Source organism: Castanea sativa, chromosome 11 (genome assembly GCF_040712315.1).
Source record: "Castanea sativa cultivar Marrone di Chiusa Pesio chromosome 11, ASM4071231v1".
Lineage (NCBI taxonomy): Eukaryota > Viridiplantae > Streptophyta > Magnoliopsida > Fagales > Fagaceae > Castanea > Castanea sativa.
Window position 1 is genome coordinate 15,295,802 of NC_134023.1, and position 11,511 is coordinate 15,307,312.

An 11,511-nucleotide genomic window follows, 5' to 3' on the forward strand; every position below is an offset into this window, starting at 1 on the left:
TTCAAAGTTCATTGTAGGATGTGAAATGCTATGGTATTGGAACAAGCAACATTGATACAACGACGGGTTGGAATTACATTTCATGCGTATATGGAAGGAAGGTCAAACCATAATCAAGATCATTTTGGTGTGCAAAATGTGAAATACATTAAAAAAAAAAAAATCCCTATCCTAGGGTTAAAGGCACTCACATTAACTACATACTCTCTAAATATTTATAACATAACTATATACATAGTTGCAAACTACTTTAGATACATGATTCAAGTTGAAGTTTTTGTTGCAATTAACAAAATAACTGTTGTGATATTTGATCAATATGTTTAGAAAATCCTAAATAAATCTGCAAGAGAAATTGCTAGAAAACAAACTGAGGTACAACTTATTTAAATTATTGTAAAATTTCTAATCATAATATATATAAAATATATTCCTCAAATGCAAATTGATACTGGAGAAGGAATCCCACATGAACTGAATAAAATTTTAGGAAGAAAATACATTTTCCTACTTTGTTTGAATGAATTCAATTTAAATGATAGTTTTGAAAATTACACAATTGTTAAGATTTTTTATGCACGTTGAAGTGACAAAAAGGTATGTAAGAAAAAAAAAAGGACAAAGTTTAGCTACAAAATCGATTGTATCTACAAAATTGGTTGTAGCCTAAGGCTACAACTTTATTCAATATTATTCACATTACTACATATTTTGAAAATCTAACCATTGAATTGCATGTTCTTTGTGTTCTTAATAAAGATATCAAATTTTTTGCCAATTGGATATTATTTACTACATGATCTATAAGTTTACATTTTATGCATAATTTTAAATTTCAAAAACTTGCAATTTAAACAATTTATTGATAACGTAGTTATTGATCTTTAATTTTATAGAAATTTTGCAAGCATGGAAGATATAAGAAGAAAATGTAATCTAATGGTGTATTTGTCAAAATTCACTTCTAATAGAAAGATATTAAGTAAGGTTGTAGAATCATTTACAAAAAATTGTCACATCACTAAAATCTAATATGAATACAGATACCTATGCAAAATCTTTGCGACAATAAATCCGCAAGTCAAAATTTTGTAAGATCCAGTCAGGAATCTTCCAATGTCAATTCATTAGTGATTAATACAAATGATGCAACAAAATGAAAAAGTGATGAAATCTCATAATTGAACAAATAGGGATGGACCAAACTTCAAACGTTGAAGATGAAGAAATATAAAATGATATGGAATGGACGGGAATCTTCCAATGTCAATTCATTAGTGATTAATACAAATGATGCAACAAAATGAAAAAGTGATAAAATCTCCTAATTGAACAAATAGGGACGGACCAAACTTCAAACGTTGAAAATGAAGAAATAGATAATGATATGGAATGAATTAGCATGTCTTTATCAACTTTTAAAAAAATAGAAAAGTGTGCTTACCTAGTTTAGAACCTAGGCACAGCCAATTAGACTCAAAGCTAAAGTCTAACCACTAAGTTACGCTTGCAAGTTGATGCTTAATGATAGAAAAGAAAATACTTGAAGAAAACTTAACGCATTTTTTTTTTAAACAACTTGACACAATTCTATCCTACTGAATTAAATTATCCATCTCTTAAAGGGAATATATATATATATATATATATATATATATATATATATATATAAAATTATAATTATAATTAAAATCCTTCAAAGTTATTCAACTTTATTTCAAAAATTAATCATAACTCTTAATGTTTTCATGGTTTATTATTCTATTTTATTAACTTTCTTATATAATTTGTAAATATTTGCTTGAAAATCATTAAATTTCCCTCATACATATAGATATATTAGTCAATTTTGCTAGTTTTATAAATTTAATATCTATATATGAGTTTTAATTAATTATTAAAGTAATTATGGCGTCATCGCGGTTCAACCTCGGTCAAATCTCGGTCAAATTTTAAAAACCTTGAACTTCTCCTTTCACCGGTTCTTTGAATGGTCTGGGTCTGAAAACCATGCTTCCTACTTGTTTGATTGATATCCTTTTTGAAACCATACTTTCTTTTTATTGCTAAAGCACGAACTTTCTTTTCTAAATGAAGGTTTTTTAAATAGTTTATTTCAAAAAACTGAAAAGAAAAAAAAAGTTGTACCAAATTAGACAAAAGCCACTTCACAGTTATTAATTTTTTTCTTTTTTTATTGTTTGCTAATAATAAATAATAATATGAAAATTTGACCTCTACTCTTTCTTTTTTTCAAGGTGTTGAAAAGTGATTCATGGGAGTAATTTAAAGGTAGAGTTATCAAACACTTTTAGTTTTTATAGACAAAACTTCTTTTTTATGCAATCAAGATTCACGAAGTAGCTTATAACATGGATGTGTATGAAACTTATTCACCTTTTTGGTGGAGGTGGGTGTATAAACCCATTTTTAGTCCAGACAAAAATTTAGACTACCTTTTATCTGTCTAGTAAAAGTTGTAGAAAAAGGTCCTACAAATAGTTGGGTATTGTGCTTTTAGAAGGTAAGTCCGTGGTTCTCTTTTATGAAAAGCCAATGAATAGTTTGTGGTGTTATTTGGACTACTTATAGGGACATGGGCTTTCTTTGGTTCTACTTCTTCCTCTTTAGTTGATGCGGTCATGACTGTGTCTAAATATGAGGATTATTGCCGTTTTATATAAGGATTATTAAATAGTCAAACTCTATTTACACAAAAAAAAAATTATTTTTTTGTTTGATGACAATAAGCAATCATCATAGAGCGAATATCATAAATTGAAAGTCTATTTAAGCATCATAATTTATATGATCAACCATCTATTCCCACGAAGAAAAGTTGAAACCCTTTTAACCTTTATAACTCCGGCAAATGACAATTGAGATTACCTAGAAAGAGCTGTTATTCACCGTTAGTGCCTTTAAAGTAGAGTAAAGCATTCTATCATGGAAAGATTCCACTAAAATAAGTAAAAATAAACTTTTCCTTCAAGGGGTCCCTTATGTCGATAGTGGTTGTGGTTTACATTTTCAGTTGACTCATTTTCCGCACACTAGACTTTTATGCTATACCAAATATCATATGCATATATATATATATATATATATATATATATATATATATATATATATATATATTAATAGGCAAATTTTAAATTACAATCCAATTTTGTGTCATGTGTTCTAAACTAAATATTTTTAAAGAGAGTTTTATTTCCTAATTTTAGAATCAAATGTGGGACCACATCATAAATATTAATTCAAGTGAGTTATTTAGTACAAAACCAAAGAGTCTAGAATGAATATATCGTTAAAAAAAAAGTGCTTCACAATAACAAAAATTAAGAAGTAATTAAAAAATAAAATAGACAATTTACATTTTATACCTAATAATATTCTTACAAAACTTTTTAAAAAGTCAACAAAATATAAGAATGACTATCAATAGTATTTAAATTATATATATAGGAATTATACTATCTATCTTTTTGTATATTTTTAAGTATATCCATGCGTATGCATGGGGTTACAAATTAGTATATATAAATGTAGAAACTTCGTGCGGGAGTGCATGAGGTCTTGTCATGTGACACTCTAATTTTGCATTTAGCCTTTTTAACATATTTTTATTAAGTTTTTTTTACTATTACCTAATAGATCATAGTAACTTCTTTTTACTGTTATATAAAAATATGGGCTGTTCTTTGCAATTAGACCAAATGTTATTCTCTACAAAATGGGATACCTTTTAAAAACAAACCAAACCTTGTGAAAAGCCCAAGCCCAGTTATTACTTTACATATTATGACCCAGGTATCTGATCCTTCCTACGTGTAGATCAAAGCCAAAATCCTTACCCATTTACAAACTCTCTTCCGCCTCTCCCACGTGCAAATGATACTTCTAGAAAATTTCATGCTCATGAAAGCATGTCTATGCAATTTATGCAGGAAAATTCTCTTTGTCATCGACCAGTGCAATATATATATATATCTTGAAATTCTTGAGGTTGATGAAATAATTGACAGATGCATATTTTAAAATTATTAATAACAGAAAAATTATGATAAATAGCATATACTATCTCAAAAAATGCTATTTACATAATATATATATATATATATATATATATATATATATATATATTTTTTTAAATTCAACTATAGGAATGGTCAAAAACATGATTCTATACAAGAAAGATAAAAAATACATGCAAAACAATTTTCATTGGAGGATTTATCTTTAAAGAATATGAAGACAATAGAAGATATCAAATGCATTGAATGAGATTCTACCAAACAAGTTTATTAATCATTTCAAATTATACTCATCATTTACTTGAAAAAATAATAATACATCATACTATTTACATTTTAAAAAATTCATATTAACTTCAAAGTTCATTGTGGGATGTGAAATGCTATGGTATTACAACAAGCAACGTTGATACAATGACGGGTTGGTATTCATTTCATGCGTACTTTATGAAAGGAAGGTCAAATCACAATTAGGATTATTTTGGTGTGAAAAATGTGAAATACATAAAAAAAAAAATCCCTATCCCAAGGTTAAAGGCACTCACATTAACTACATACTCTCCAAATATTTATAACATATTCATCTCACTATAAGTACTATGTACACAATTGCAAACTACTTTGGATACATGATTCAAGTTGAAGTTTTTGATGCAACTAACAAAATAACTTTTGTGATATTTGATCAAGATGCTAAGAAAATCCTAAATAAATCTGCAAGAAATCTTACTGAAAAACAAACTGAGGTACAACTTATTTAAATTATTGTAAAACTTTTGATCATAATATAAAAAAAATATATTCCTCATATGAAAATTGATACTAGAGAAGGAATCCTACATGATTTGAAGAAAATTTTAGGAAGAAAATACATTTTCCTACTTCATTTGAATGAATTCAATCTAAATGATGGTTTTGAAAATTACACAGTTGCTAAGATTTTTTAAGCACCTTGAAATGACAAAAAGGCATGGAAGGAAAAAAACGCAATCCAATGTGCTATATTAACTCTTTTGCTACACTATTCCTTATAAAGTAACAAAAAAATATAAAATCTTTACAAAAAGTTGTCACATCACTGAATTTTAATTTGAATGTGAATACCTATGCAAAAATCATAGCGACAATAAATCTATAAGGCAAAACTTTGTAAGATCCAGTCAAGAATCTTCCAATGTCAATTCATTAGTGATTAATACAAATGATGCAACAAAATGAAAAAGTGATGAAATCTTAAAATTGAACAAATAAGGTTGGACCAAACTTCAAATGTTGAACATGAAGAAATAGTTGATGATAATATACCCCTCAACAAGATTTACAAGCATCATCATACTATAAAAATAAAGCATTGAATAAACAAAAAAACAAGATTTCACAGTACATCTCTATATTACATCACATAATAAAAAATATGGAGTGAATTAATATGTCTTTATCAACTTTTAAAAAATTAGAAAAGTGCAATTACCAGATTTAGAACCTAGGCCCAACCAAACTGATTTAGAGCTAAAGTCTAACCATTAAGCTATGCTTGCAAGTTGATGTTCAACAATAGAATAGAAAATACTTGAAGTAAACTTAACACAATTTTTTTTTTTAAACAACTTCACACAATTCTATTTTACTAAATTAAATTATCCATCTCTTAAAGGGAATATTAAAAAAAATTATAACTAAAATCCTTCAAAGATATTCAACTTTACTTCAAAAATTAATCATAACTCTTAATGTTTCCATGGTTTATTATTCTATTTGATTAACTTTCTTATTTAATTTGTAAATATATGCTTGAAAATCATTAAATTTCCCTCACACATATAGATATATTAGTTAATTTTGTTATTATTTTAAATTTAATATCTATATTTGGGTTTAAATTAATTATTAAAGTAATTATGATGTCATTGTGGTTTGACCTCGGTTGAATCTCGCTTCAACCTTAAAAATCTTGAACCTCTCCCTTTACCGGTTCTTTGAATGACCCGGGTCTGAAAACAATACTTCCTACTTGTTTGATTGATATCCTTTTTGAAACCATACTTTCTTTTTTATTAATAAAACACCAATTTTATTTTCTAAATGAAGGTTTTTTAAATAGTTATTAATTTTCAAAAAATTGAAAAGAAAAAAGAAAGTTGTACCAAATTAGGCAAAAGCCACTTCACAGTTATTAAAAAAAAATTATTTATTTTATTGGTTGCTTATAATAGATAATAATATGAAAATTTGACATCTACTCTTTTTTTTTCAAGGTGTTGAAAAGTGATTCATGGGAGTAATTTGAAAGCAGAGTTATCAAACACATGTTATAGACAAAAATTCTTTTTTATGCAATCAAGATTGACGAACTAGCTTTTAAGATGGATCCAAATGGGAGAAGTGTATGAAACTTTTTCACCTTTTTTGTGGAGGTGGGTGTATAAACCCATTTTTAGTCTAGACAAAAATTTAGACCATCTTTTATCTGTCCAGTAAAAGTTGTAGAAAAATGTCCTACAAATAGTTGGGTATAGTGCTATTAGAAGGCAAGTCCGCGGTTCTCTTTTATGAAAATTGAAAAGCCAATGAATAGTTTGTGGTGTTTTTTGGACTACCTATAGGGACATGGGCTTTCTTCGGTTCTTCCTCTGTAGTTGACGTAGTCACGACCGTGTCTAAATATGAGAATTATTGTCGTTTTATAAAAAAATTATCTAATTTTTTAACTCAATTCACAAAAATATATATATATATATATATATATATATATATATATATATATATATAACTTATGTTTTTGTTTGATGACAATAAGCAATCATCATAGAGTGAATATCATAAATTGAAATTCTATTTAAGCAACATAATTTATCCTAGTGATGAGCCTTCAACTTTCAACTTTTCTTAATGGGAATAGAATTCTATTCCCATGAAGAAAAGTTGAAAGTTGAAACCCTTTTAATCTTAATTTATACCTCAGGCAAATGACAATTGAGATTACCTAGAAAGAGTTGGTATTCACCTTTAGGGCCTTTCAAGTATAGTAAAGCATACTATCATGGAAAGATTGCACTAAAATAAATACAAAGAAACTTTTCCTTCAAGGGGTCCCTTATATCGATAGTGGTCGTGATTTACAATTTCAGTTGACTCATTTTCCACACGCCAGACTTTTATGCTATACCAAATATCATATATATATATATATATATATATATATATATATATATATATGTTACAATTTGATAATAGAGAAGTTTCTACTAGTTTTCCTACTCTACATGATCTAGTGCTTTCGCTTTTTAGTGCTAATCGCTATTACATCCACACAAAATAAATAAAAATAAAAATAAAAATTGCTTTTGCTTTACTTCGGTCATTTGTCATAAATCTTAAGTTGTAACGTTTGACTTGATTTTCCATAATGTTGGCAGATTAATTATGATGGATGTACTAGTTGTGTTAGTACTTAGTAGCATTGCTTACGTCGTTCCAATCCAAAGATAAATTTGATAATAGAGAAGTTTCTACTAGTTTTCCTACTCTACATCATCCAGTGCTTTCGCTTTTTAGTGCTAATCGCTATTACGTCCAAAAAAAAAAAAGCTTTTGCTTTACTTCGGTCATTGTCATAAATCTTAAGTTGTAACATTTGACTTTATTTTCCATAAGGTTGGCAGATTAATTATGGTGGATGTACTGGTTGTGTTAGTAGCATTGCCCCTAGTTAGACTAAGAATGATACTTAGAACAGAAATGTTGTGTCTATCAATATTTTCACAATAAATCTTTTGTATCTTATTGTTGCTGGTAAATGAAAAAAGTAATTTTAGTAGTGTGTTTAAATTAGAACCAGCAATAACTTATAATTTGTTATGAAAACATTGTAAACGTAACACTTTCTACTTAAATTTATAGGAGTCATTCACCAGTTTCTCAAATTTTTATTACGGTGTTGGAGTTCAGTGCAATTTCAGTAATAGATAAATATGATAAAATTATTGTAACTTATAAAAGTATGTTATTATTTGTCTAAAAAGACAAACAAATGAAAAGCTCAAATGGATTAACATGTGATGTGACAATTTATCACAGTAGAACATCACAATCAAACTTGAAAAATAAAATAAAAAGCTCAAAAAAATTGTAATGTTACTATTCAATATGACATGAGTTACTTTCTTCTTTGGTAAAAACTAAAAAAGGAAAAAAAAGTGTAGAAAGTGTAAAATATAGCTCTCCTTATAAAAGTTATTTAATTTATACTGGATTCATTCCATGGTTAAACTGGATTCATTTCAAAATTTTGTTTGATCTTGATCAAACTTCAGAGTCCATAAATGATGACAGTCCTTATATTTGCATTTGACCTCGTCAACTATAAGTCAAGCAAACCGCGTGCAAGTTTCATAAAGTAGTAGACCATACTTTCTGGACAGGACAAACAATTAGCGTAACTGTGAACTTAAACTTACGCGGTTACGCCTATATATATTAAGCTACGACACCCAGAATAATTAGCTACCTAAACACACTTTGCTCCCAGATAAGATTTTGAACTCTCTGGCGGAGATAATATATCCCTTTCTCTTTGTTTCTTTCTGACATTAAGCAACGACACCCGGACTTAGCTAGCCAAACAAAGCACCCTGCAGCTCCCTGATAGGAATTTGAACTCTCTCACCAAGAAAATGAAGGTAATGATGAATACCATGATGAACAATTACTTACAATTTCTGTTCCTTATGTACTTCCAAGCATTTTTATGTCATTAATTTACACTTCTTAAATTTATTGCAGCAAAAGGTAGTGATCAGGGTCACCTTAAATAATGGCAAAAAGAATGCTCGGTCCAAGGCCATGCAGATTGCAGTTGGTCTACAAGGTACTCATTTTTATGTCTTTTATCTGGTCATTGTTAAAATTGATTAGGAATTTAAAACTAATGATCAGATTGTTTTTCTTTTGGGCTCTTAAGGTGTGGAATCAGTCTCTCTACAAGGTGAGGACAGCAGTCAGATTGTTGTTGTCGGGGACAACATTGATTCAGTCATCTTGACATCTTTGCTGAGGAAGAAAGTTGGATTTGCTGAGTTAACGAGTGTCTCGCCAGTCAGTACTGAGGGGGAAAAAGCAAAGCAAGAGACCAAACCTAGTGAATCTGGAATACAATCAATGGTTTGGCCAACTTATCAAGCCGGTGTACCATATTATTATCAACCTGGTGCACCATATTATGCATATGAAGTCGCGGGTTACAACCAGAACTCTTGCAATATTATGTGACCTATGTGCAAGAATTATTTGATGCATATGGTTCCTGAGATTGAATTTGATTTAAGAATCAAAAGTAAGAGCACTTAAGTATAGAAAAGTGTGGATTGATTATTTATGGTTCTCATTCAATGGAAAAGAGAAAATTTTGTCTTAAAGCATGATATGAAGTGATAATAAAATTATAAAGAGAGAGTGCTGTAAAAGAGATTATTTTCATGTAATGGGCATGTGGTTTTTTGTTGAAATACATTTCTTCAATATAGCATTAATGAAAATTCTCTAAATTGAGCAATTGGTGGAAAATGGACATCTAATTAAACTTCCAAGTCAACCTCAAAATATCTAATAAAGTGGGGATAAGGAGTTCCAAATTCCAATTGTCATTCAATCCTAAGTTATTTACTAAGTAAAATTAAAGATCTCTTAAAACTTCATACTTTATAGGTGGGACATTTTTTGCACATATTTGGGGTTTTTATCATACTTATCTTAAAAAATCGACAAAGCCCAAAATCCATTATTTTAGCCACAAAATTGACAAAATTCAGTCCACAAGATCAGCTAAACTCAAGCTCATGAAGTTTAGCCAAAAACCCAACGATATAACCCATCGAGTTCACGAGGCCAGTCAACAAGATTGGTCAACTCAGGCCCACAAAGTCAAATACAATCCAATTTCTCAAGATTGACACAAAACTAGGCCAAGTTAAGGCCATATTAGAGATTCATCATCATAAGGGACCCAAAACCATAGAGTGCTTATTTTTTGTCGATTGATGAAATTTTCATTTTCATTGAACCCTGTCATATTATCTAGGAGATTTGTTCTATTCTGGATGCTTCAACCAACATACTACTAGCCCAATTATGGATTTATAAATGAAAGCTAATTGTATTTTAAAGAAAATCTTCTATGTATAATTTGAAATGTAACATACCCACCACTACCGATATTGACATAAGGGACCCTTGAGGGAAACGTTCGTCACTATTTATTTTAGTGCAATTTTTCTATGATAGAATACTTTACTAGTATAATTTAAAGGCTCAAAAGGTGAGATCCAACTCTTTCAAGGTAATCCCGATTGTCATTTGTGTCGGCTATAACGGTTAAAGGGTTACTTTCAACCTTTAACTTTTCTTCATGGGAATAGAAAGTTCATCCTTGTGTGAATTATGATGCTAAAATAAAATTTAATTTATGGTGTTTGCTCTATGATGATTGCTCATTGTATATCACATAAAAAAAATCAGTTGATATATATATATATATATATATATATATATATATATATATATATATATATATATGTTGTTGTTGTTGTTGTAGGTGGGGTTTGAAAATTAGATAATCCTTATATAAATGACTATAATTCTCATATTTAGACATAGTCGTGACTGGGTCAACTAAAAAGGACGAACCGAAGGAAGCTCATGCCCCTATGAGTAGTCCAAAAGACACAACAATCCATTCATTGACTTTTCATAAAATAGAACTGCGTGCTTGCCTTCTAAAAGAAAACAATACCCAACTATTTGTAGGGCATTTTAATTCTTGTTATATTGGACAGATAAAAGGTAGTCTAAATTTTTGCCAAGACTAAAACTAGGCTAAATATCCCACCTCCATAAAAAGGTTGAAAAAGTTTCATACACTTCTCTATTTGGATCCATCTTATAAGCTACTTCGTGAATCTTGATTGCATAAGAAAGTAGGTTTATCCCATAACACGTATGTGTTTGATAACTCTACTTCTAAATTACTCCCATGAATCACTTTCAAGACCTAGAAAAAAAAAAGTAGAAGTCAAATTACCTCTCTCCTCCCCCCTCTTTAACGATAAAAATAGTGGAGGGAATCTACATATAAAAAGTTCTCATAGGATTTGTATCCTCTTTTAAATTAAACTAGCTTGTAACCCCATGCATATGCATGGATATACTTAAAGATATACAATAAGATGCATAATATAATCTATATATATATAATTTAAATAATATTTATAGTCATTTTTATATTTTTTAAAATCTTTAAAAAATTATTGTAAGGATAATTTGAGGTATAAAATGTAAATTGTCTATTTTTAAATAAAAAAATTATTGTGAAGTACTTTTTTTTTTTAACTCTTTGGTTTTTGTACTTAATTACTCATTTGGATGAATATTTATGATGTGGTCCCACATTTGATTCTAAAATTAAGAAATAAAATTTTTT

General features: G+C 28.7%; 1 protein-coding gene across 1 annotated transcript; it reads left to right on the forward strand.

Annotated features, from left to right (window-relative positions):
- The first annotated feature begins 8,544 nt into the window (after positions 1-8,544).
- On the forward strand, positions 8,545-9,537 carry LOC142617865 (heavy metal-associated isoprenylated plant protein 16-like). Its single transcript, XM_075790847.1, has 3 exons — positions 8,545-8,716; positions 8,820-8,904; positions 8,998-9,537. The coding sequence occupies exons 1-3, from the start codon at positions 8,711-8,713 to the stop codon at positions 9,303-9,305; spliced, it is 399 nt and encodes a 132-aa protein (XP_075646962.1). The 5' UTR covers positions 8,545-8,710; the 3' UTR covers positions 9,306-9,537.
- Positions 9,538-11,511: the final 1,974 nt, after the last annotated feature.

Bases quoted from the DNA above. Each gene is read 5' to 3' on its own strand.
- LOC142617865 (XM_075790847.1), top strand. The intron at 8,905-8,997 runs GTACTCATTTTT...TGGGCTCTTAAG, and splicing joins GATTGCAGTTGGTCTACAAG to GTGTGGAATCAGTCTCTCTA.